The sequence below is a fragment of the Engraulis encrasicolus genome, chromosome 7 (assembly GCF_034702125.1).
Source record: "Engraulis encrasicolus isolate BLACKSEA-1 chromosome 7, IST_EnEncr_1.0, whole genome shotgun sequence".
Lineage (NCBI taxonomy): Eukaryota > Metazoa > Chordata > Actinopteri > Clupeiformes > Engraulidae > Engraulis > Engraulis encrasicolus.
This window is the reverse complement of record NC_085863.1, coordinates 47,909,515-47,937,193: the sequence shown is the minus strand read 5'-3', so window position 1 is coordinate 47,937,193 and position 27,679 is coordinate 47,909,515. Positions and strand designations below refer to the sequence as shown.

At 41.7% G+C, this 27,679-nt stretch overlaps 2 protein-coding genes and 1 long non-coding RNA gene across 7 annotated transcripts; all 3 read right to left on the bottom strand.

Annotated features, from left to right (window-relative positions):
• Positions 1-55: 55 nt before the first annotated feature.
• Positions 56-13,576, bottom strand: pfdn1 (prefoldin subunit 1). The gene is made up of 4 exons (XM_063202612.1): positions 13,450-13,576; positions 12,917-13,083; positions 12,661-12,745; positions 56-484 (listed from the first exon to the last, which is right to left on the bottom strand). The coding sequence occupies exons 1-4, from the start codon at positions 13,480-13,482 to the stop codon at positions 401-403; spliced, it is 369 nt and encodes a 122-aa protein (XP_063058682.1). The 5' UTR covers positions 13,483-13,576; the 3' UTR covers positions 56-400.
• A 496-nt stretch (positions 13,577-14,072) lies between these two features.
• On the bottom strand, positions 14,073-17,170 carry LOC134452253 (uncharacterized). 2 transcript variants are annotated; one of them, XR_010035413.1, is made up of 6 exons: positions 17,076-17,170; positions 16,732-16,890; positions 16,345-16,516; positions 15,782-15,934; positions 15,390-15,554; positions 14,073-14,915 (listed from the first exon to the last, which is right to left on the bottom strand). It is a non-coding gene; the product is annotated as an uncharacterized LOC134452253 (long non-coding RNA). The 2 variants fall into 2 exon arrangements; XR_010035412.1 differs by having other exon boundaries at positions 15,390-15,476.
• A 2,041-nt stretch (positions 17,171-19,211) lies between these two features.
• On the bottom strand, positions 19,212-26,658 carry hnrnph1l (heterogeneous nuclear ribonucleoprotein H1, like). Of its 4 annotated transcripts, none has more exons than XM_063203759.1 (11): positions 26,544-26,658; positions 25,574-25,679; positions 25,335-25,490; positions 24,682-24,825; positions 23,968-24,106; positions 22,873-23,069; positions 22,198-22,301; positions 21,815-21,950; positions 21,009-21,101; positions 20,809-20,907; positions 19,212-19,863 (listed from the first exon to the last, which is right to left on the bottom strand). In XM_063203759.1, the coding sequence occupies exons 2-11, from the start codon at positions 25,653-25,655 to the stop codon at positions 19,775-19,777; spliced, it is 1,239 nt and encodes a 412-aa protein (XP_063059829.1). In that variant the 5' UTR covers positions 25,656-25,679; positions 26,544-26,658; the 3' UTR covers positions 19,212-19,774. The 4 variants fall into 4 exon arrangements, with proteins under 4 accessions (XP_063059829.1, XP_063059830.1, XP_063059831.1 ...); XM_063203760.1 differs by having other exon boundaries at positions 21,018-21,101; XM_063203761.1 differs by having other exon boundaries at positions 22,882-23,069.
• Positions 26,659-27,679: the final 1,021 nt, after the last annotated feature.

Below are 27,679 nucleotides of genomic sequence, written 5' to 3'. Positions count from 1 at the left end.
CATTTTTTTTTTACTTCATGGTTTTAAAGGGCAAGTCAAAAAAGTCTGCAATACATAAATAACAAAAACAATTTAATTGGCGTGTCAAAGTGTTGTGTTAACAGAAACACTTCATTTATTGACATACAAAATGCTAACTAAAAAGAGTTTAAGCTACTGCTCTGATCAGGTGTTGATGGCGTTGACATTTTGACTCCTAAAAAAATCATACCAAGAGGCACCATAGTTGGTTCCTCTCTATTTACCGGTAACTCCCCACATAAATGTGCATTACAGGATTTCACAACATGTTTTTGCAAAGATGAGAAAATATATTCCTACGAGTGTGTGTGTGTGTGTGTGTGTGTGTGTGTGTGTGTGTGTGTGTGTGTGTGTGTGTGTGTGTGTGTGTAAACATGGATCACTGGGCTCTTCTGGACATCAACATCTCTCGAATGTTGTCTTCTGCCTCCTTTACGCTGCGCTCCAGGTACGTCTTCTTTTGCTGTGAGGACACAACAACACCATCATGTCACATCACCATGTCACCATGTTGGGGCAGCAGTGCTTTAACGTGAGTTACTATACACTGTGTGCAGAATTATTAGGCAAACATGTTTTTTGACCATATTGTCCATTTTATGCGTATTTTCTGCCACCAACCTTTATGAACATGAAAACCTATTGGATTTAAGCATTCCAGATCATGCATATGTGTATAAGATGGGGGTGTGATCAAAGGAGCCCAACACCCAATATCCGGTGTGCATAATTATTAGGCAACTTTGCTTTCTCCTGGGAAAATGGGCCACAAAATAGATCTAACAAACTCTGAAAAGTCTATAAACAATTTTGAAGTCTTCCAGAGGGATGTGGCTCTCTTGAAATTGGCAAGACGTTGGTAACGTTAGCACAGAAGTATCAAATGCACCGTTGCAAAGTCATCAGTCTCACATGAAATGTCACTGCCAAAAATTTGAATTTAAGGTGAAACTACAAGAAAATTATTACCCTGCAGTGCTATCATATTCCAGAATGCAAACTTACATCAGGTGTCCAGAAGAACAGGTTGTTGAGCACTCAGAGACATAGCAAAGGTAAGAAGGGATGACACCAGACAACCATTTAACAAGTTAATTAAGTCAAGACTGGGTCAAGAAATACCCTAGGACAGAGTTTGTAAAAGGTATTATGGACTGGTGAAAGTGACTATTGACAGACAGGGTGGATGAGCCCATAGCTGGATCTGTGAGGGAAAAGTTTGCAACTTTCAAGAAGACAATGGTACAGTATATCACGAAAGTGAATACACCCCTCACAGTTTTGCAGATTTTTGAGTATATCTTTTCATAGGAAAGCATTACAGAAATGTAACTTTCACACAATGATTAGTGACCTTTTAACAACATATTTAACCGCTTAAATTTCTTGTTCACTCAGAAAAAAACAAAATACAGCCATTAATGTTTGAACATGTACTCACAAAAGTGAGTACACCCCAGATTAAACTCCGGTAGAGAAGGGGCTATGTTGGCTCGAATCGTCTCGAAATGAAACGAAATGAAAAGGGATGACAAGGGAGGTCATCAGTGTGCGTTTCAACCTTTCTTTGCATTGAACTTTTACATTTTGAGTCTGCAACTGGCTTAAATAGATTGGTGTGAGATTTGAATGCAATCCTATGGAGAATATCATGATCTGCTTCCGTAGTCACAGTACCATGCTTGGCTTATGAGAGGATACACCTTTATTGTAAAACTCACTTGTTTACCACCACACATGCTTGACACCATCTAAAGCAAATTTGTTTATCTTGGTCTCAAGAGAGATGAACAGACCAAGGATATGGATCACTGGAACCATGTTGTGTGATCTGAAGAGACCAAGATAAACAAATTTGCTTTAGATGGTGTCAAGCATGTGTGGTGGTAAACAAGTGAGTTTTACAAAAAAGGTGTATCCTCTCATAAGCCAAGCATGGTAGTGGGACTGACATGGTTTGGGGATGCATGAATGCTGTCAACATTGGCAATCTGAAATACACCTAAAAGAAACATGCATGTCAACATGCACTGTGACTACTGAAGCAGATCATGATATTCTCCATAGGATTGCATTCAAATCTCACACCAATCTATTTAAGCCAGATGCAGACTCAAAATTTAAAAGTTCAATGCAAAGAAAGGTTGAAACGCACACTGATGACCTCCCTTGTCATCCCTTTTCATTTCGTTTCATTTCGAGACGATTCGAGCCAACATAGCCCCTTCTCTACCGCATTTTAATCTGGGGTGCACTCACTTTTGTGAGTACATGTTCAAACATTAATGGCTGTATTTTGTTTATTTCTGAGTGAACAAGAAATTTAAGCGGTTAAATATGTTGTTAAAAGGTCACTAATCATTGTGTCAAAGTTACATTTCTGTAATGATTTCCTATGAAAAGATATACTCAAAAATCTGCAAAACTGTGAGGGGTGTATTCACTTTCGTGATATACTGTATTCATGCAGTATTCTGCTGGCATTTGAGTAGAACTCAGGAACTCATCTGAGTGTGAACATTACCGATTTAGCCATGGGCTCATCGATCTGGTCCATTAACAGTCACTTTCACAAGTTCATAAAACCATTGACAAAATTGTCTAAAGACCTTTCTTGACACAGTCTTGACTGCATTTCTTGTTGAGTGGTCTTCAGGTTTCAACCTGTTTTACCTTGGTCATGTCTCTGAGTGCTGAATACAATGTTCTTGTGGACACACAATGTAGGTTTCAGTTCTGGGATATAACAGCACTGCAGGGTAATCATTTTGTGATAGTTTGACCTTCAATTCTTCTCAATTCGGCAGTTACTTTGTGAGCACAATGCATGTGACACTGATGACTTCGTAACGGTGCATTAGACGGATATGACCCTCATCCCTCAGGAAAACTTCAAAATTGTTGATAGACTTTTCAGAGTTTGTTAGATCTCCTTTGTGGCCTATTTTCCCAGAGGAAAACAAAGTTGCCTAATAATTATGCACACTAATTTTGCCCTGATATAGGGTATTGGGCCCCTCCGATCACACTGTCTCTTATTATACCAATATGCATGACCTGGATTGCTTAAATCCAATAGGTGTTCATGTCCATAAAGTTTGTTGGCGGAAAATATGCATATAATGGACAATATGGTCAAAAAACATGTTTGCCTAATAATTCTGCACACAGTGTAAGTCACTTTGGAGAAAAGCGACAGCTAAAGCCCGATTCGGATGGGAATTTTCTTACCTATGGACCCCCCGGTAATTTGGAATAATTACGGATATGCGCGCCGTTTGCAACCCCTTATAATGTCTGTGAATTGAGTGAATAACAGACGTTTGCTTATCCCATCCGAATGTGCCACGGAAAATCACAGAGGTCCGGGGGTAATTGCGAATTACCAGAGGTCCATAGGTAATATTTATCCCGTGCGAATCTGGCTTAATTGTAATGTAATGTAATGTAATAATGTTATGTAACATCTCACCAGGTCACCTCACCATGATGTCACATCACCAAGCCATCAAAAACCTTACATTTATTCAGCAGAATATAAGGCTACACTCTAGCAATAGACATTTACACATCATTAATTACATCAGTTCCAAAACGTCAAATTACATAGGTCCTTAACAAACCCTGATTCGTGTAAATATTGATACGGTATGGGCCATAAACCCAACAGGTCTGAAAACCCATATCAGTTGAATATATGTAACACATATACAGACTTCATGTTTTCCATAGCAATGAGTCTGCATTGTGAAAATGCTAAAAAATGTTCCCAAAATTGTGACAAGAGCATTCACAGGTCATGATGAACACCAAAGCCTGGCTTGACTAGGCATGTGTACTTTTTTGTCAAAAAAAAGTCTAAAAACAGACCAGTGGTGACTGAAGGTGTTCTTTATGGTTGGGGGGGATAAACAGACTACAGTGTTTTTGCTGTGGACCGAGGATATCTGGAGAGGTTATTTTTATCTAGGGTCAAATGGGCAAAAAATTATACTTTTTAAGAAATATGCTTGTGGGAGCGTCCTCCACACTTGTCGCAAAATCAGTGTTACATTTTCAGTGCGTGCCCTTTCACCCCCCTCTGAACACACTGCAGGAGGAGCAGAGAGAGAGGTCAGTTTGAACAACAGGGGATGGATTACTAATGAGATGGAGAGAGAGAGAGAGAGAGAGAGAGAGAGAGAGAGAGAAAGAGTGTGAGAGAGAGAGAGAGAGAGAGAGAGAGAGAGAGAGAGAGAGAGAGAGAGCGAGAGCGAGAGCGAGAGCGAGAGCGAGAGAATCCATGAAATATAAGTGAAATCTGAAATTACACTTAAATATTCCGTCAAGCACTGTTAAGATAAAGTTCAAAGTTCAAAAGTTCAAAGTACTTTATTTGCCATTTGTGCATGAACTAGTAGTCCAAGCACATAGGAACTCTTGTGCAGGCCCTCTGAGTCAATAAATAGAATTAAATAGAAAAATACATTAAAAAGTGATAAAAATCAAAGAGATCAAAAGAATAATAAAAAAGGTGTCAAATGTTCTTCTTTGCCAACAGCCTCACTGTTGCTGGGAAGAAACTGTTGAAAAACCTTGCTTTTCTGGTAGGAATGCTGTCCGCTCTACTGTGTCTCAGTTTGTATATGCAGTTCTTGTGTTTGAGCAGAGAGTTAGCTGGATGGAGTGGGTCTTTAATGATTCTCTCTGCTCTCCTATGGCTGCGCTGTACATATATGGAGTCCATGGAGGGAAGTGCTGTGCCTATAATCCTCTCCGCAGTCTTGATTATTCGTTGCAAAGACTTCCTTTCAGCCTGAGTGATGTTGCCATACCAGACAGTGATGCCTGTTGTGAGGATGCTCTCTACAAGTCCTCTGTAGGCCTGGGTAAGAGGGCGGTAATTCAGTCCAGCCTTCCTAAGCATCCTAATAAAGTATAAAATCCTAATAAAATTTTCACGATGGATGTGGTATCTCTTACAATCACCAAGTCACCTGCACACAGTGAAACACCATGGGGGCAGTCTGCTCTCAACGGGAGGGAAGTGCAACCCCCAACGTTACAACCAACAGAGTCAACAACAACAACAAAAATTGGATAACAACCACCCCTTTGTGCACAATATACTTCTGAAGAAGATCTCTTAAAAGGTCATCAGAGGAATGTGGTTACCTACTGTCCTACAATAAAAAAAACTCCTCCAAGCGGCTCATCCAGATTACTGACTAAAACAGATGATTGTATGTACAACAGAAATACAGATCCATCATTGTCTTCTCTTGTCTTCTTGCTTCTCATCTATTACAATGGTGGGGAAAAGAAAGGCAACTTTCCACGATAACTGGAGAGACTGAGCTAGGCGTCATTTCTGTCAGTGTGGAGACATCAGAAATGGCCTCATAGCCACAGTCATCTCAAGGCCTTAGGAAGTCACTTTCAAGTGAATACAACAAACAGTGCTTTCCCAGCTAACTTGATGAGTGTCGCTCCTGATCAAAGTTGAGGTTGGAAGAAGAGTATTTCATTTGATGGTGGCATGGCACCACACGTGGAGTGAGGCCAAATGGATTCAGAACAACACAGAATCAAAGCAGTGCTTTTCTCTTGAACATTGTTCCAAGTACTACTGACACTGGCTTATGCGATCAGTACATATCGTAGTAGCAGTGAAAAGTCCTCATGTACGAGGTCATTCAAATTTGCAGATGTCTTTTTTTCAGGCACCATATGTAAGGTATGCAGCCCATGATTCAATAGCAAATCCAATAGTGACGCTCAAACTATTATGCAAGTTCATGAACTACTGAAAGGATTGTGGAAACAACATCTTAAGAGGTTTAGACAAGGTATTGCTGCTTTATTAGGCCAGACACTGGGGGAAGACCATTCTCCAGATATTACCCAGACACACTGGCTGACAGACAGACGGTCTGTGACGGTCATCTCCGTGTCCGGCAGGTGAGTGTGCAGCAGCATACCTAACTAAATATGGAGGCCGAGGTGCCTGCCCTGCGTGGTGACGCAAAAACACGCGACCCAAACAGAAAAAGAGGGACAAGCTCTGCTTCCGATCTAGGGCAGCGAGTTCATCCGTACTTCCAAAACAAGGAATAATAATCACATACACAAGCACCCGCTACACACTGTCAATTTGTCGTTCCGAGCTCTTCAAACGCTACTTTCAACCGGGTCATGTCATCACTGTCCCAGTTTCACCTTGGGATAATGTAATGTAATGCAAATGTTCAAAGCTGCTCAAAGCAACATGTTTGGAGGGCTGTGGCACAGCTGTTGAAGTGTGTGACAGTGGTTAAATATACATAATGCATCATATATTATATACGACGGAAGTTCACGAAACTTAATAGCTGTTCCTTGGAAATAATGCAAGTTGAGGTTCCCTGGAAATACCAAACAAACCCTAACAAATACTAACAACAGCATGCATACACACAGACAACCAGCACAAAACACAAACAAAAACCAAAAAAACAAATGCGCATGGTTGAGAGACAGATCGTCAGGTGCCAGTGCTGACATTTGCTACATTAACATGACTGTTTCAATTCCGAATTAATAATTTCGAAATAGTTCCGTCGAGTTTCCTTTGATCTTTCATTTAATTCTGAATTAAGAAGTGTTTACATGACGTTTTCAAAGTGGAATTAAGCTTTATTCAGAATTAAACGGAGTTGATTCCGAATTAAATGTGTCATGTAAACGTAGCCATTCAGAAACTTGAGGCAGTTGTGGAGAAGCTGTGGTTTAGCTGGGGCTGTCAAGGCAAAAGGTCCTTCATTGTCTCTCAGTGAATGGAACCACTCATCTGTCGTCTTCCGCTTATGACACTGGGGGAAAAAGTAGCTCTTTGTTGCAAGTCATCACAGGGAAAGATGTGAGATAATTTTTCAAAGCAGAATCCCATCGACTTATCATTGGTTTGTTACTGTGATCCTTGCACTGAAGAAATGGTTGAATATGAAGACATCTCGGCATACACCCTTTGTAATTTCCAGAGCGAAAGAAATAAATGCTACCATTATTTCTGTGACAGAAGTTTTTTTTAATGTTTTGTAGAGCACATATTTTCCAGATTTTGCTTGGACTATTAAAACTGACCAAAAAAAGATTAGGGCCACACATACATAATAATAAAACTTGTCCTACTATTGTAGAATACTAGTATAAAAGTGAAGCCGCTTGGCCAACTCTTTTTCTCTCCTAACAGACAGCTAAGATGTATACCATTGCATTCATACTGTTGAAACAAATCATTAACCATTGTACCCTTATGACTGTGTAGCTGTAGCTCCATGGCACATTACATTTTATACAAGGTTTACACTCACTAAGGCATTATCGAAAAGCACAACTAATATGCATAAGAAATCTATCAAGAGAGCAACCTTCACTGTATGACTATGGTAATCAAAATAAAAAGAAGTTAAAAAAAGAGAGCAACCTTTTTAAACAAATCAGCCTGGACCACATCCTAAGCCTACAAACGTCCCCTTGCCCTCATCACAAGCCTGCCAGTGCCCTAACTATGAAACAATTGAAATGCACTAATGCCCCCAATGACAACTAAGCACAGCCCCCCTCTCAACTGTATCCTTCTCAACGCCCCCCTAGGGCTCACCAACGCCCCCCTGGGGGACTGTACCGCCCCCGTTGATAAACACTAATCTAGAGGAAGAAACGTGCACACACTCACTGGAATGACATAAATCTGGGTTTTAGACAAAGTTGCAGATCATTTCAGATGTCACATTTCAGAAACTTCTAATTTTGCGCAATTGCAAGATCCGTTCAAAAACTGTCATGCAGTGATGTCACAGTGAAGACAAAAAAAAGGCCAAAGCCAAGGCTGAGGAAGGAATCTAAGCGCTGCTTCGAGAAAGCTTGGCTCATGGCTGCCCCTCCACCCTCACCTACCTCTTCTACCCTGTAACCCTGCACGCAGCCCTTCCCTTGCCATCAAGTGGAATCTTGTCCAGAGGCAAGCTCAAGGATAAGTCTAACTTTCTCTGGAATCCCCAAGCCAGACAGAGGCATCTGTTTGCTGGAGATCTTCCAATACATTTATTAATGAATTAGATGTATGTAAACATATGACTTTATGCTCAAGTGTTGAGCAGACCATTTGTTTTGAAGTGCTTGAACCATAACGTCGTCGTGTAAAATGCCTTGTGTAGAGGGAGCGCGTTCCTATTCCAATTTGTCGCGGGCCCAGGAATTGGGTCCTCATTACATTGTATGTGTTGGGTTGGGGGCACTTTCGGATGACTTTGTCCTAGGCCCTAACAAAGCTCGGCAGTATCCCAAGCTAGGACACAGGAAGACCCTGAGGCTGCCATCATCCTCTGTGATGTGGGTATTTAGACAACGCTGACGACATTCATCTGATTCCTTCTTATTTATCTGATGCATTCTTCACGCGTGTGTTGAGATGCAGGCTAACACGTAGACCCTGAATGTTAGCCGCCACACGTCATCCAGTTGAGCACATTTTTATTCTGCCCGTCACCCTAAACAACGAATGTCAGTCTGGTCAGATTGACTCAATCTGTCTCTCGCTCACACTTACACAGACAAGGACTTTTGTTAAGCAGGTACATTACCTAACAGTGGAGTAGGAATAATTAATTTCAAATTTTTTTTCAAAAGACTACGACTAAGTTATCAAATTAGACAGTAAATACACATTGCCAGGGTGACAAATATTTTAGGAATGATTTTTGGACAATGATTAAGCAAGTTTTCTGGCATAAGGAAAAGCAAATATTTCATCACCGCCCATTATCAAAGGCTTCGCACGCACACTAGTCAGTGAGCGGTCAGAAGTAATGGAGATTTCCAGACAGACCCACATACTACCATGAAAGAAGTGAAGAAATCAGTCGTTTATGACCCATCCCACCCAGTCTACACACTAAAAGTGCAACTATATACACGCACAAGTCTCGGATTGCTGATTACTACACGCTGTTTAAGAGCTGTAAAAAAAAAAAAAAAGAAGAAAAAGAAAAAAGGCTTCCCGCACACAACCAGACAGACAGGGAACAAGCTCCAACAATTCCCTCTAGACAGGAAACCAGCCATCCGATCGCCTTCACTTCAACTGCCAGCCTGGAGGTGTCTTGAAACCATCCATACTGCATAAGGAAAACATGGGCTTAGTGTTTTCTTAGAAGTGCTGTACAACATCAAGCAGGTGAGGGCGACAGGATGTACTTGTGGCTTGTGGCTGGGTATGCTGACTGACTCACTGGTCTTGACAAACCGTTTGTTGAAATCGAAGGGGGGGGGGGTCGTTTTGATTAAAAGCCGAGTTGTAGTTAGCTTAGCTGCACGATAGTAGCATGGCTATCGGTCCGAGCTCTTCGATGGAGCTTGGTTTGACAAATCTTCCATAGAAATGAAGTTGTCAGAGACAGAATCAACTGGGACCTAATATTTCCCAATAGCACTTAAGTAGCACCTAAGCAAAATTAGAAGGCTACTTTAGTATGAGTCACCCCCTTGACAATATATAAGGAATAGGTCATACATCACTAAAAGATTTTACATTTCACACAAGTTGATACATTTCACGCTTTTCCCATGCACTGTGCATGTGTGCATATGTGCATGAGCGAGGAAAAGATGAGACCGAAACGTCGCAAGTAAAAGCAGGTGTTCCCCTCCTACACACCTGGTCCAAGGAGGTGTGCAAGAATACTACAAAATGAAGTCATCCTTAGTTGCAACAATACAGATGTCTGTACAGTATCTAACTATCTAACGGAGCAGCAGTGGCCTAATGCTTAAGGAGATAGGCTTTAGATTAGAGAGTCGCAGGTTTGAATCCCACACTCCACTATCACATTCCACGGCTGAGGTGACCCTGATCAAAGCACCTCAACTGTTCCAGGGACTGTAACCAACAGCCTGTAAACAACTAAGTTGGCTTGGATAAACACATCAGCTAAGTGCAATGTAATGAAATGTAATGAGTTAATATTTGCTTTCCTCGGGTCAGTGTGAGAGAGATGGCATAAAAGTGCCAAGCGTGTGACATGGCAACCCTAAATGGCACAATAAACAGCACCTTTGATTACTGTCAGAGCGGAAGCCGGAAAAGGACAGAGACGCACAGACAGGAATGCCAGTGATTTACCTGCACAGACACTCACCATGCCACGTGCAATTCATCAGAGCCCAATAGGTTAATATACAACCTCCAACAGCAGTCTAGACAGCACGAAATTCAAAAGAAAGAATAATAAATAATAAAAAATGCCATGACCACCCTTGAGCCAAAGGGATCATCAAGGCTGAACACCAGATGCCAACACGCTGAGTCACTGAAGTGCCCACTCAGGTCATTTCCCCTGCGTCACCACACCCTTCCTGACACCTGCTCCCATACTCAAACACATCCACACGGCAGGAGAGGTGAGGTAAGGCAAGACGTGAGGAGGGAAGCCTACTTTATGGGTTGCCCTCATCCCCTGTTCCTCATAGCTGACCATACTCCGCTGACAAAAAGTCAAAGCGACTTTCTAAATATAGAGGCCTCCTGAAATGAAACCTGTATTTATGGTCTGCGGTGGCCTCACATTTTCTTGCTGAGGGTGGCAAGCCACAAAACCTCACCGCATTTGCAACTTTATCATGGACGTATGACATCACTCAACAAGCCTTTTGAGAGCCACAATGGGAAAAGGGAAAAAAACATGAGAGGGGAAAAAACACGTTGACAATCCAAGTCCACAGATTTGACAATATTTTGCCTCACTGGGTGGCACTGGAAAGGTACTTACACTTATTTACACAAGGAATTACAAGCAGAGTTAGTATCGTAGAGCAGCGGCTCTTAACCTTTTTTTCTTAAAGCACCCCCTTACCTGTACCCAAGATAGCATGCGCACCCCAGCAACCCAAACTTCTCTACATAGGCTAATATGCGCACTAAAAATGGATGAAAGTAATTAATTACAATGATTACAACTCATTCGAGGTCAACTCATTAGTCAATACCTTATTGACTTTTCATGGGGACCAAAACTTGTTTTAATTTGGTTTTGATTTGGCCTAATTATAATGTTTGCAAACAGAATTTTGGTCGCAACCTTAACGCAGACAATATTCCGTGGACCCCCTGCAATCTCTGGCGCACCCCCAGGGGGTGCCCGCACCCCAGGTTAAGAACCACTGTTGTAGAGCACAGCTACCACCTCATCACGAATTTTACCTTGGGCATGAATAAAGTTGATATCTATTATCTATCCATCTTCAGACCCATCAAGGTTGCCTGATCATTGATGTCTACAGTAGTAGCTTTCCACTAGGCCAGGGGTACTCAATTAAAAGTCACAGAGGGCCAGTTTTTCAAATTCCTTCCAGTGAAGGGGCCAAACATAGATTCTGTATAACTGCGAGCAGCACGGTGTCAGAGGTAAGGGTGCGAAACAAGCAGATAGCTTTCCAGACAGAACAGATATTAGCTTCTCTATTTTCTTAGTAGCCTTATGGTGGTCTATTTATGACACTGTTTTAGATAACATTTCACTCTAATGCGAATGTATAGTAGAGATATCCCTAACCTGAAGTGTTAGTGTTTGCAAATTATGCACGGCCACAGACAGCACACATCATTTGTTTTCATTTTGCTCTGACCTATATGGGGGCCAGGACCTTGCCATCCAAGGGCCGTATCTGGCCCCAGGGCCTCCATTTGAATAGCCCTGCACTAGGCCTTCCTTGTGCGGTGATGCAATGGAGTAACCATCTGCTCTAGGAGTCCATTTCTGTTTCTTTCCATTCATACAACTATTGTATTATACTGTTAATATTGCTACTGTCACGGTTATTATTTCTATTATTGTAATGTCTACTTTCTATATTCATTGTATCTTCTGTTTACATGTTGAATGTTAAATGTTGAATGTTTGTACTGTATTTATTATTGACCACTTATGTTACCTGTCCTGTCTTGCACTTGATGTCAGTCTGTAAAATGTCAGTCCTGTATGTCTATGTCCTAGCATAGTATAGAGAGAAAACGTAATTTCATTTCCCATGTATGAAGAAAGTGACAATAAAAGCTGACCTGACTTGATTCCGTTCACCCTTCATTATGGGGTGATGACTGATTTATCCTTCCTAATTTTACGTTAATTACCATTCATATGTTAATCATCATGTTTATCATCATGTTAATCCTCTCTAAATCTACTATTTTAGGTCTCATTCCACTGGCTCTTCATTTATGGCTATACTTCTAGTGATTGAAAATATGCATGTAATTTCTACCCACTTGGTCTGAACAGGCCAATTTAGTCATCGACGGAGTATGTCACCATGCATTTCTGGGATAAATACGACCAGTTATGACTTTGTATCCTTTTGGTTCTGATAATGCATAGAAAGCACATGAACACCTGTATGCATAATACAAGAAGAGAAAATACTGCAAAGACAGCTACACCTTTACATAATGAAAATAGAGTTGAATCTACTCACACGAAACATACAACTGGGTTGGGGGAGAAAAAAAACGAATGCACAATGTACTTAAAGGAACTGACTGGAGAAATCCAAACTGTTATCCACCCTACATAGAAATGTAAATACAGGGCTGCCAGTATGAACATGTTGAGTGATGACACACACCTCCAGTTCTTTGATCTTGTCATCTGCAGTCTTCTGCTTGTCTGTCAGCTGTTTACTGATCTCATCTTTGGACTGCAGGATGAACCTTAAAAACACAACACAGACAGGCAATATGTCTCTGTTAACACTTAGAACTGTTTACACTACGGGCTTGATAAATGATTCAGGGATAAATGTGCTGATTAAGGGCAGAAAGAAGGGACAGGGTGTATGGGGGTGTGGCAATTCCATTTAGGGCAATGGATCGGATACCTACATTCGTCCAACTCCTTCGTACATGCGCGTGGTCTCTGGAAGCGGTGTTAATTCGACATGTGTCAAATTAGCATGTTTCTTTACACGGTTCAGTTGATCAATTTGCAGATCTGCCATCTTCGCTTTCTGCTGGGTGTCAATTACTTTAGACTGCAGCTCTGCGAAAGCCTATCGGGACAAAACCACAGGACTGATTCGTTTACGTTGCAATGTGACTTGATAACATCGAGACGAGTGTTTAAATGATAATGTTTTGGTTCAACGGGATGTTCCGATATCGGTGATACACAACCATGTATTTTTAACACTAGCAGCTTATCAATGGTTTAGTGTCAAATCATTTGCCAGGCAGCTAGCATTAGTTAGCATTCTTAAGCTAATAGCTACCCAACAACTAACCTTATAACGTTATACACTAAACGGCTTTGTCTGTATATGACATGAAATCCATCTCTCTACAGTACGCAATATATTGGAACAACTATAAGAAAGTAAAAATTCCACAAAATAGCAAAAGCGCGCATCAAAGATTACCTTCTTCAACTCTAGATCAATGGGCGCCGCCATCTTGCTGAAGGAAAACACATGTGCAGCTCGAGCGCTTCACATCAGGGTGTGGCGATTGCAGTGACGCATTGTGCGTAGCCTGCAACACTGCCGTGCTAGGTGATGTGTGTGCATAGTTACAAAATATTTGCGGCCTTTGTTTGCCTGGAGGGTAATAAAAGTTGCATGGTGCAGTAAACCCGTTACTTTTTGGACCATATCGGCATTGTTCTCCCTCCCCCTTACACACAGCCATTGGTTCTCCCCATTTGACAGTAGGAAGTTTAATTACTGGCTTATTGATAAGTCATTAAAATAATATTTCATATTTCTTTGGTAAATCTGTCATAGCCTATCAATTCTATGGGACTGTTAGCTGTGTCCATGTCTATGTTAATAATATTAATAGTATTATTTATTTTATGAGGTCAACTGCTCCACCCTTGTCTATTAGACCAAGGACTGGCAAGGAATTTCAAGGACACTGCCAAAAATGTCTCCAATGGAATACATAGGCTACATGAACAACATGGAAGCCATGGACCACAATGGAAGGTCATGTTGTTCTCGTGTTTCTCATGAATTTCACAAACAATGCTTTTGTTGTAGTCTCTTGACGTATTTATTATCAGTCATAATATTACAGTGAATTTCCTGTGTGTGGTGATGAAATTGCATTCTCTCACAGTTACACACAATTGCATTCTCTCACTGTGCGCATCACAAACCAGAGAAATAAATATACATGTACATTCACACAATAAATACAAAATAAATAGTTAAATAGAAAAATAAATTAAAGGCAGGAAGTAATACAGAAACGTAATACAAGTATGGCAGCAATAGCCTGGATTGAATGGCAAATGCAACACACCGCTACTGGAATTGAAGCATTGGGGGACAAACACAAGCTTATAAGAAGTACAATGATCTTGCAACAAAGAGCAATTATGGCTTGTGTGTAACTGTTTCGTATGGTGGTCATACGGACGCTTGTTTTTGAGTGTCTGCAACATATCCAAGATGGGTAATAGGTGATGGGCAAAATCTTCACTTCCATTAGGCTCAAGGTGACGAATGTCCATGCACCAACAACACATAACGCCAAGCTGACTGGGGCATCCCCACTTTACAAACAGCAGTTCCAGGTGTAAGTGCCGGCTTTCGGCCTGTTGCGTGTCCTAATGTTTTTCGGGGTTCGACGTCCGAGGTCGGAGCTGTAGACTCCAAGGTCACAACAACACCCCATCCCCCAGACCGAGGACAGCAGCACGCGTCCCTGTGTGGCCCTTGTTATGGTTCCAGTTCAGTCCTCTCTTCAGCATCTGTCTTCCCTTCTTTTTCCTGTGACTTGACTCAGGCAACGTGTCTGGCCACACCTCCCCAGATGATGTGGAATTCCCTTTTCCATCTTCTAGTCTGAGGTAGAGTTTCTGGTTTCTGTCCTTTCCCCCCTGATGACATTAAGACAAATCAATCAGAGATGCAGGAAGTCAGTGTAAAATATCACTCAAACACACACACGGGGCCCTGGATTATTGCGGCCCAGGGGCCTGGATTACAGGTTGCTAGGCCCCCGTAGAGAGCAGATTCTGCCACAAAATTACTTGGACAGCATCATAATTCAGACAGCGTCATAATTCTGAGCCAGGATTGAGGTATACTGTATGTCTGCCAACGGTGGAGTTGAGTATAAGCAACATTTCAAGATGACCCTTTGAGGCAAATGGGAGCCCAATGGCAGATGAATGCCCCTAGGCTGCAGCCATATCTAGCCTGTGCGTTAACCCGGGCCTGCACACACACACACACACACACACACACACACACACACACACACACACACACACACACACACACACACACACACAGCAGGCTTACAATACATTCAAATATTAATACATGCTTTGACTTAACTACTTACTTACCAATTGTTTCACAGCTCGAGGACTGGGGTCATTTGAAGATGATTTTTTTCTTCACAGTCTTCATGTAGCTTCGGTTTGCTTTGATGTCTGAAAGTTTAGATATATAGTAGGTGAGCTGCAAGTCCGTGGTGTCCTAAACAGTTGTGGTGACATGACTGTTCTGTTCTGTAGTGTTACAAAGTAGAGGGATCAGGAAGAGCGCTCAACACCTTGTAGTCTAATGCTCTACACTGGGTGCTTAACTTTGCCAATGAATGAACTCAAATCTCAGAAATAAATGAATAAAGCACTCATCAGACTTCTTTTTGCTTTTTTAATCGCCTCACAGACGTTTCGGGCTTGCACCCTTCTTCAGTGTGAAATCGTTTGTGTTACAAAGTAGGGCAACAAACCTTATCACCAGCAAGAGAATGAAGACAGCCAGGCATGAGATGGAGAGGACCACCGGTACTATCACCGTCGTCAGATCATAAGGTTTGGTGCGTCTTCTTAACAACTCCATGCTGATGGAGTGGCATCTCTCACCCTCGAAACCCGGATAGCACCTGCCAATAACATTATCCAGTCCTTAAGTACAGACTCTAGTCTACGTGTTACATTGCATTACAACACATCACCTTTACCATAGCAGATTCTTTAGTCATTCATAAGAGGATGTGCATGGTGCACATACTGGTCACACACATAAACATTCAAATGAATGATATTACATTACACTACATTACATTGCATTTGGCAGACGCTTTATAATCAAAGCGACTTTCAAAACAGGACATAATCAAGCCAACATCACAAGCAAATACAAAGTGCACAGGAGATATACAGAACAACAAGTGCAGTTGCAAAGAGGGGTTAGTGTTTTTTTTATATATATATAAAGAGTAAATAATGAGTACACACACACACAAACTAAACTAAACTGATATTGCTTAAATAAAGGGTGCTTTTAACTCACTTGCAAGATATAGTTTTTAGGTCCATATGATACTGGCAGGTTCCAGATATACAGAAGTTCTGATGACTGTCCAGGCAGGGATTGCTTTCATTTTGTGTGGTGTTCATGGCAGTAGGATGAATAGTTGGCTGTTCTGAAGGCATTGTTGAAGAGTTATTTGGTTGCTCTGAAGCTGGAAATGAAAAAAAGTCATTTTGATGAAACGGGTCTATATCAAAGCAACACACCACCTTGTGTTGAAGTTGTACAAAAAGCTTCAATTATCTTACTTTTGTAAGATTGTGTAAGTGTCAACTTGTGAGACACAGAATGGGGTTTATAGGCTATGTTGTAAAAAGTCTAAAGGGCAGGTGCCATGCTGTATATGACGCAAAAATATGTAATTACCAGTAGGGGAAACCCGATAATCAGTTTCAGCCTCATAATCTCCTGAAGTAAAAAGTTCAACTCCAAATGTTGTCAGTCCATCACTTCGAGTACTGGCAATATCCATTCTGGAGGTGTCGCCTGAATGAATGGATGCGCAACTGTAGAGTCTGAAAAGAACTTTGGGAAGATAATAAAAAACATAAATGCCCATGGTTATTAAGATCATCAAATAGCCTAATGTATGGCTGCTTCGTGAAAAAAACTACGTCAACAAAGCTCATGTAGATATGACTTTCTTCAGCAAAAGCGCTGTACACAACGTGCGTAAATATGAACCAAATTGCCAACATCGTTAATATTACCGAACAAATAGAAGCTCCTCGTAGCAAATCCTATTCCCATCTTCGTAAAAAAAAAATAAGTCACTTGGAAACGTCTTAGCGGCCACAGACCTCAGATCAACCAGAGCAGCCAAAACTGGACCACTCTAGCGTCTTCTGGTTGCTTTATAGCATGCCATGCCCTCAGTGCTTCCTGACAGTGGTAACCACACCTTTATGAGTAGGCTACGCGACAAATACACATGACGCATGGTCCAATGTATAGACACAATCGGCCTGTAAAACACCTTTTTAAACAACTTTAAAGTCTGCCGATATCGATTGCGCCTTTGCCCAGTCAAATCTGTCGCTGTAACAGCAGACATCCTTAACTCACTCATCCTTGAACTCAGTGGCAAGTGGCCATTGTACACCCACGTCGAACTCCTGGTGGGTTCATCATCACAACATCTTTGTAGTGGTTTGATTTGTGCCATTTTTTGGGGTTTAGAAATATGGAAGCGGGGGCTAAATGTCTTACCCCGTTTCTGAATTTCAAATGGAGCACTTGTGCACTTCAGTGTTCATGTTTCGGTGCGTATGGCGCATTAATTACGCACTGATACAGTGCCCGAAGTGCGCCATTTGAGATCCAGATGGCGCACTTGAGCACGATCACCATTTCTCTGTGCCAAGTGTTAGGCCTATAGCCTTGCTAAGACGTGAAACGCCCGATGAGTGGATCCTCTTTGGTGAACTGCGCTAAGCGTTTCACGTCCTAGAACACTTGACATTGAGAAATAGCAGAGGTGGAAAGAGTACAGAAAATGTGTACTCAAGTAAAAGTATCTTTGCCTAAATTCTACTCATACAAGTAAAAGTACCTAGGCCTATCTAAAAATCTACTCAAGTAAAAGTAAAAAGTACTTCACTTAAAATGTAATTTGAGTAAAAGTTACTTAGTTACTTTTAATTAGCTTTCCTCTTGAGAATGTCATGTTTATTTTTCTTGAATATCGTCCTCCATAACCTCTATCTCTTGCTTGGCACCAGCCATCATCCAATACATTGATACAAGATAGTAAAATAGTGGAAATGCTGTGTGCTATCCTGCACAATCTTTCATTTCCGGCGGATTGTGGCATTATTGTGCATGGCATTTTTCTCTGTCATTTTTTTTACTCAGTACTCAGGCCAGGTTCCAGTGTAATTGAGTAAAGTACTTAGGTCAAAATGTAGGCCTACTCAAGTACAAGTAAAAGTATTAATTTAAAAAATTACTTAAAAAGTACAAAGTATTCATAAAAGCTACTCAAGTACAATACTTGAGTAAAAGTAATTAGTTACTTTCCACCCCTGAGAAATAGTGATGGTGCCCGAAGTACGCCATCTGAGACACATGCTGGATCTCAAATGGCGCACTTCGGGCACTAGACACTCACCACTTCCCAATGCCAAGACTTTTAGCCTTGGTAATGATCGTATACTCCGCGGAGCTCACCAAAGAGTAGACCATCCAATTTATACTGGGCGCTTCACACACTACCAAGGCTTACTACACTTAACATTGGGATATGGTGAGTGACAGTGCGTATGGCGCTGAAAGTTTCTGTAAATTCAGTGCCCTGACGATGGCCGAAAACTAAGTGCTTGAATGATGGACACTGCACGCACTGAACAGCCACCATGTTAATGAGACCGAAGAATCGTGGCATTCGGGTTCAATGGAAGGGTATGGCCTGTAGCCTGGTCCTGACCATACTATTAATACTACCATTTCCATTTCGTATTCAAGTGCGGAGCCAAGTGTCTTGGTGGAAGTACGTAGGATGGCGCGCAAGGTTAGGTCTCATAATTTTGAAATTAATGTTGAGACACCAACCTTTTCATACCAGTGCGTGATAGTTGCCCGTTGGTGTGAAGGAAATGTAAATACAAGCACGAGACGCTGTGCAAAGCAGCCAACCATTTGGCGAGCTATGCTCCAGTAAGGGTACAGTGCCTAGTGCTGAAACTGTTCCACAACAGTATGCACTTAAGACCCCACTAACCGTCAGTGCACGCAGGTTTAGTGTTATGTGGGTAGGTCTAATTAAGTTTCGCTCAAAGGGAAAGAAGAGGATCGATGCACATTTACACAAACGTCTGAATCATGAAAAGAATGCGAACACACTGAACTTTCTTGAATAAGTTTTAATTACTGTGGACAACCAGATATTGTTGAAAGGAAATGAAACAGCCTTAAGAATATTAATAAAAAATATGCATATCACATGTATTAAATTGCATGAAGGAACTTTTTTCTCTTAATTTCAATACAAAAGAAACAAAACAAAACTCATTCAAATAATGTCTGTTGACACTACAAAAGTTATCAAATCCAAAAGGTAAAGAACGTTTAACCTTTTGAGAGTGGGGGGGAAAGCTAGAAACATTTGCAGCTTCGGTCACAGGCAGTCTTCACCGTATATACAAAACACACACTTGGCTGGGACAGGTTACAAACTGTGCAACTTTAAAGCCAGACAGGAACACATGTGCTGTCACTTAAATTGAAGGAATTAAAACTGGATGCACTGATTCTAGTAACCAAAGTTACAGAACAGAAGGATAAATATAAAACAACCTTGGCCTTGTTGTAATCATTGCAAGCAATACAGATGTCTGTACAGTCTCTAACTTTAAAAAAAGAGGGCAAAAAAGGAAAACAAAAAACACTGACATGCTGAATTCACAACACCTCACATCCCCCATCCTCCCCCCATGCCGTTCATGCCCACGGATCCTCGGCTGCCGCCATAGTAACTGCTGTTCATTCCGCTCTGGTTACCTGACAGGAGACACAAATGCAAACATTTGGAACCGAGGAATGGGGGAAGACAGACCAACTTCCAAAGTCAAGAACTAAGAATGTGTAAAAGAGTTCAAGGCATGAATTGAGAAGCAACGACAAGTACACAATCTCTCATGACCCAAAAATAGCACTGAAAGCAGGCATGGCTTCTATATTTGGAACACACACATCTCTTTTGATAAGATGAAGAGGAACAAGATGTGTTGACGATTCAAAACTCCTACTTCACACATCATATGGTATTTTAAGCCTTAAGCCTTTAAAGATAAGCTATTGGCAGACAAAGACCAGAGATGTGTGGGTGAGATTTGGGGTGGGATCGTGAGATGGCCATGGGCTGGAAACAGACCTTGGATGCCAGAAAAGAAAACGAGGACTCCAGGCTCTTCTATTATACGATTTCCCACTTAATTTAATCTGGTTTACTCCTGAACCAGCTTTGTAGAATAGACCCCTGCTCTCAGCAAGTTTTTGTACAACTTTGTTTTACTGTTATGTACAATAATGCGTATTAGGTCTTTGTGTATTTGCATTAGGGCTGGGACATTAATGCATTAATTTCGATTAATTAATCACACAAAAATTATCGTGATAAAAAAAAACTAATTTTAATCGCACTATAATATAGCTGCATAGTTCTGGACTAGACCAGTGTGGAGGGCAGCATTTCGCCTCATGGTGAACAGTCTGCTGAAATTGTTCTCTTTTAAAAATTAACAATATTTTGATTAAGGTTATTTATAGTCATTATTCAAAATCCATGTGAAAAAAAAAAACGTTTCAAAATACTTACAAGTCAGCGATTAAACATTTTAATCGAGTCCCAGCCCTAATTTGCATATTTATGTAAACTGACAAGGCACCTTAATTTCCTTTGGGATTAATAAGAGTACTCAACTAGAACACAAAGCTGACACTTACTGTAATCATTGTAGCCGCCCATGCTGGACCCCCCACTGTAGCCGCCCTGGTATCCAGAGCTCATCTGGCTGTTGCCATGCCCATAGGATGACTGGTTGCCTGTAAACACAAAACAAAAACAGATATTAAATTTCTGAATACCCATAAACCTGTGAGATATGAAATGCCCTTCCCCAATATCCCTATGGTGTCCTGCTTACATAGCTTACCCATTCCGCCCATCATCTGGCTACTGTAGCCGCCATTGCTGCCCCCTGATGTTGAGTTCAGGAACAGCTCGATATAGCGGTGCTCTGAAAATACAGACAAGGGGAAAAAAAGCAACCACGTGAACTTATTATGGATACTCAGTTGTCTGGGGTGCTCATGGGTGGGTTGCAATATGCAGACTTCTGTCCTCCCTTGCCTGCTTGTGACCTCATGATGACGTCACTGACAACAGAAAATTAATTCGATATCTTGCACAAGCACAATTCCAATGCCATTTTTTCATTTGCAATCTGGATGGTGAATGAAGAACAGTCCCCCAAAAGTTGTTGTGGCTAGGCTGACAGTAGGGAAACCATGTTATTTTCTCCACGGAGGCAGGGCGAGGCCACAAGTACAAGTGGAGGACGGGAGTGTGCATATTGGAATGCACACAAAGTCTGATATTTTGGATATACCAAAATGGATGACAAGTCATGTGATGCTTTCAATTCACTTCGGCCATTTTGGAACACCCAAAATAAAACCAACAAGTCATAACCCTCACCTTCATGCTCTACAGTCTGCACCTCTTTATGCAGGACAATCGAAGATAAAGCTTGCCAACAGACAAGCAAGTGTTTGAACACCTAAGTCACTAGAGGGCTCTGAAAAACCAACAAGGTTTCATACTACAGTGATGGATAGCAACAAGGTTTTCCATGACAGCAATGGTTTCTTTTCAGACTATGGCTCGTGTACATTTAAACATAACCATCTATTTGGGTTGAACAGGTGGTGGTGGTGCTATGAGACTTACGCATGCTGGCCTTGTCCTTTGACATGGCCGCCACTGCATCCTCGTGCGTGGCAAACTCCACATCGGCCTCCCCAGTCACCCTGCCATCTGGCCCCACCTCGATGTGCACACGCACCGGGTTGAGTGGAGAGAAGAACTAGATAGGAGAGAAATAAATACTTAAATTCATTTTGGATACGTTTTTTTTTTAAGTCAATGCTGACAGGTAAGTCAAATACTGATTTTATTTTACTTCAGTAACACCGGCAAATGGTACATGAAAGTGACTAAAACTTAGTTTTTTTAAAACTTAATTTCAATGATGGCAAACAGGCAACGATTAACAGCTTTACGCTATATTTATAGATGAATATGTTTACAATGATTAATAGGTCACCACTTACACTGTAGATGTCGTTCTCTGAGGCCCGATATGGCAGTCCCCTCATGTGCACACAATGGCCTGTTGTGCTGTGGAAATTGGAGCCCCCGTCACTGTAGCGCCCCTCTGTAAAGCACAATGAAGTATATGGGTGAACGAAGGAAGAGATGCATTGATCATTCCCGTTCCTTTGTAGGCCAATCGATCTAATCGAGGTATTTAACTTCAATGCATGCTCACGATGCAGAGATTAACTGCACTTCCTGACATGTCTGATTTAACCAGGTTCTTAACCAGCTGATCTTAATGAGCTTACAAATCACAAAATCCCTTGTGTCAAGTGGCCAGACAGTAGGGTTCTTAGCATCACCTCAGATGCATGTTGAACTTGGAGCTACCCTGAATGTATGCAAATGTCTGATGTGCATAATGCTGATCTATGTGGATTTGTGCAGTGTGTATATACTGTTGGGCACTTGGGTTTCCTTGGGGACTGATTATGGTTATGTAGTCTCCTCCAGTGTTTCCCAATCTATTTTGTGGTGCACACTTTTTAAGCCTGCGTCATAACATGAGTACCCACTTGTGCCCTCTTTATCCCAATGTGACCATGCTGCATACATTTGTTATTGGATTTTCCCCCACGTACCCCCTAGAATGCTTGTGTAAAATTAGTGGTTGGGAATCGATGGTCTACCTGACTCACCTCCCCCGTAGCCTCCTCTCCGCATACGGTCAAACGAGCCCCCTCGGCTCATGCCATTGTTGTAGCCACGGCCGCCACCACCGCTGGGCCGGTCGTACGGGCCGGGTCTCTGCATGCCCATGGGCTTACGCGGAGGCTCGTAGTGCGTCCGCACCTCCGCACGACTGCTCTTGAAGATCTCAATGTACCTACGGAGCACAGTGCCAGAGGTTAGTACAAAGGTTTTGACTCAACAATGTAGAGGTGGTCATCAAGATGCACATCATGTAGAGAGACAGATATATCCCTGGCCTTCACATTATTCACAAGACATTTTCTAAAACACAGCTCTGAACCAATGTGGCATGAAGGTCTGTGTGCTGTCTGTTTAGGACGTGATCACAACACTGACCCTATTTTTTTGTAATTCATATTCAGCAGTGATTTTGTAGCTAGTAGAAAAAATAAAAAGAGCCCTCCCACCCTCCCAGGGTGTCGTTTTGCAGTTTCGGACTTGCATAGCTCTGTCTAAGAACACAAATTGTCATACAAAAGTGTACCATGAGAAGGAATGTTAAAGTATATGATATCGATCAATGGAGGGGGGTTACATTTCAGTCAGACGTGTCCTCGTGAACAAAGAACAACAGGGAAGCTGGCCCTGAGGACTATAATGCAACTGGTATCTATAAGTATCGGTACTCTGGAGGGTTCAGGAGCTGAAAGATCGTTTATTTTAACGTAGCACTGCAATCCATTTTATATCAATATCAGATTTAAAGAAATGGTTCTTATATGTTCTATGGATATACCTGTGGTATTCTTATTAGATCACTACAAGTCTAGAGTAGGTTCACTGATTTCACTCCATAGCATCATCCATTCAGAACTGCAGCCATGTGTATTGACTTGTACACATCAATGTCCAGAGTAAACAAAAACAAAAAACGTCTTAAAATATCCGTTAATGTTTCAGTGTAATGTAGCATATGCAGGTTTTCATGTAATACAAACATTACCACAAGAGTTGTCTCATCATGACAAAGATTGTTTTAAATTCCATTGAGAGAAGCAGCTTAACCAGCCACACCAACCATCCATCCCCACCTGTGCCCTATTCTTTCCTTGTGTTTCTTTAGAGCCTTTTCAGCTATATCCTGTGAAGCAAACTGCACGAAGGCCTCCCCCGTACTCCTCCCCTGGAAGTCCACCGGCAATGTTATCCCATTGGGCACGATTTCCAACCCTTCAACCCAAGGACAAATAACCCCAGTAGGGGACACATTAAGTCACATGCCCATTCACAGTGCGCTTACTTCATCTCCTTTATTTCAACACAGAAAAGGCATTTTTTAAAAGCAGTCAAGTCAGTAAACAAGAAGAAAAAAGGTTAGACTCAATACGTGAACAACTACTTAAACGCAAGTACATTCACCGATATTTTGAAATCAGTGTTTGCATAGGAATAATCAGTGTCATTGTGATGGCAAGATTAAAAGAAGTGAAAATGGAACATTTTGCTAATACAAAAAATGTTAACCTAAATGAATGACAAGACTTGTGTCTAGACAGTAAGAAGTTGGTTTGTTGTTCGGTGAATTGTGTTAATGAATAAGTGAATCGAATTCAGGCAGTTGTAAAGGTCAGTAAAATGTAAAATATCCAAAAAACATATCAGAACATAAATTGAGAAGACGCTTAATTAAGCATCAGAAACTCAGAAATCTACGAGAAATTTGTATTTTGGGGGGACGGAAGAAAATGCTGTTCTATTTTATTTATGTCTGGCAGCGGTTAGGTGACAGGAAGTTCTAATCATACCTGCGAAGAACTGAACTATCTCCTCCTTGCTGCAGCCGAAGGGGAGGCCACGCAAGCGCACCAGCCCGTCCCCATCGGTCTCTGGGCAACTCGGCCCTGTGTGCTTCATCACCCAGTCCATCTCCACGTTGTTGGATTTAAACACTGCATGAAACAAAGCGGATACCATTGTTAACCAACCTTATGGACACAATTTTAACAAGACACAATACACAGCTATTCATTTAAAACATGAGGGCATTCACAATTTTTAAATGAATAGCCATGTTTAAATACAGGCTTTTAATCATTTTTGCAAAAGAAGAGTGCCTTGGACTCTCTTTTTGATAAGACATTGTTTTTTCCCCCACACCAAAGACCACCTTCGAGATTTTTTCAACAATTCCTCAGCACTTCGAAGTTTCTTCAATTCAAGACAATACAATTTCGACCAAATCTATTTACTCGTGTTTTGTACATCAGGACACAAATATTCAGTGTTGGCCACATATATTTCCGCAGTTAACCATGTGAAGTAGTCAGTGCACTTCTGTACAGTGTACATTGCACATAATAGTGGCAGAGAGACAAAACAAGATTACTTATCGGCTGATAAAAGTATTGGAGTTAAAAAAAAAACCTTTTAAATACGCCCAGCTCCTGCTAGGTCTTACCTTCCACATATCTGTGTCCCATCGACTCCCTGTCTTTCTTCAGTGCGATCTTCAAGTCATCCTCTGTGTCCAGCTCAACAAAAGCTTCTCCGCTGGGCCTGCCTTCTCTGGTGTAGGTGAAGTGGATGGCTGTGCCATTGTTTGCAACTTTGACATCTGTATGGACGAGTACAAATTAGGTTCGACATCTCCTGATGCTTGGTTCAATATATAACTTGGTTCAAATGTAGTGCCTTTACCTGAAAAAAACCTGGAAACTTCGTCCACGGATGATGACCAGGGTAGTCCACGAACCCGCACAACATATCCCTCATCAGCCATGCTTGGAAAGGGTTTGGATTGAGTCTAAATTGAAAGGAATTTAAATTAACAGTAAGTACACACTCCTTTAGCTATAAAGTGGTGAAACTCATATACACTACTGTTTCATGAAATTGAACGGCAGAGTGGACAAGAGCCTCCATTCCATGCATGAGGGGGGGAAAAGAGTCCCAGAGTCAATTCCACTACACACCATACAATGAACGCATGGCTAAAATTAGCCAGCTAACTATGGAAGCAATGAGCTAATAGCTAATGTTGCCGACACAGAGGAGAAGAAGCAGTCTTACGATATTTTCCGTTAAATTGAAAAACACCGTGTCATATGGACACAAAGCTTACAATTTACAATAGTGAAATTACACCCGTACATTTCAACATGTCGAAAATCTTTGAGTTTCGGAAATTCGGACGCACGATAATTGATATCTAATGCTAGTAGCTAGCTGCTCTACTTTCTATGTGAACTAGCACGGCATTTTCCAACAAGGAAGCATGTGACAACCACTGGTTAGCCGCTAACAGTATCCTCTAGTTCTAACTGAATAAAAAGATAAAAACTAACCAGGAAGGTGTAGCTCAGCAAGTCGGTAGACTGGAATACATTACATGGACTGAATATTACATACACGTCGGAACAAACTATTCACAACTTTAGTCAAGAGGTTAACCATTTTGCCGCTAAATTTGTGCGTCGATGAAACAATGGCCTCCAGGCCTCCTTCAATTAGCCGTCCTCGCTAGCAACATTTCTTAACCACAATGAATCACTGCGCACCTCCACATTCAAACAGTTGTGGATTCAAACCAACATTTCCAAACATTACCTCTTATCAGTAATACTACAAAACGTATTCGCTGTGCATAGAGCGACGACACAATACCCACCTTTCAGAAATTCGTGGTGAAATTTGTCCGGCGAAGCGTCACAGCAGCGCAGCTCAGTGGCGTTTAATCCAATCCAACTACCACTGCTCCGCGCGTGCGCCTACGAGTGAGTGGGTTTTGGCAAAGAGGATTGAGACAAGAGGGCTTACTCACGTCATAACAGCGTAGTAGGAAATGATGGCGAGGGGAGTACGGAAATGTTATTCACTGTGGAACAGGTCATAGGACAGCGTGAATGTCTGTCAGCAATTACTGCTGACCAACAGCTGCCGTTACTTGGCCACAAATTACGGAGTACGAAAATGGCATCCATCGTGGATGGATGACCAATGACCATGCGCAAGGGAGTTAATTTTCCATCCACTCGTGTCCTCAGGCAACGCCCCCGTACTACACCGTGGCCAATGCATTCCCCGCCATGAGATTGTTCTTTCTCTTGAGTTTCTTTGGTTTTGGGGACTTCCCTTTGTTCCCCCAAGGTCCTAGCAGGAATATCGTGAGGGGGTCTACCGAATACCCACCCACCGCTCTGAGCCTACCCAATCTTTTGGTTTTATCTCAGAGCGTCTACTCTTCACCCTGTGCAGCACACCAGTCACTTATGTAAATTAAGTGCACAGCTCTGTACCAGTTCATTTTTTATTCTGAAGGAAACGAACGGACCATGAGGAGACGATAACTAAGCGGCACTTTCTACAAAACATTTTAATCAACCAAAAGCGCTAAACCAATATTGTGAAATATGGACAAGACATACATTGTCTTCTTCTTCTTCTTCTTCTTCTTCTTCTTCTTCTTCTTCTTCTTCTTCTTCTTCAATTGTGTTATTGTATGGTATTATTATTAGGCCTATTAGTAGTAGCCGTAGTAGTAGTAGTAGTAGTAGTTATTATTATAATGCATCATCATTCTAAAATCTCAGTATACTTTGTATAATGACAATAAAGACTCTCTATCATCGAGAAATCCAACAAGGCAGAATGAGGCACACGTATTAGTGGACCATCTTTATCAAGTGAGCACGTACATGGCGTATGTCAGGGGTAGGCCTATTCAATTGGGGGGGGGGGGGGGGGGGGGGGGGGGGGTGCGCGCAGAACCTTGCTGCCCAAGGGCCGCATCTGGCCCCAGGGCCG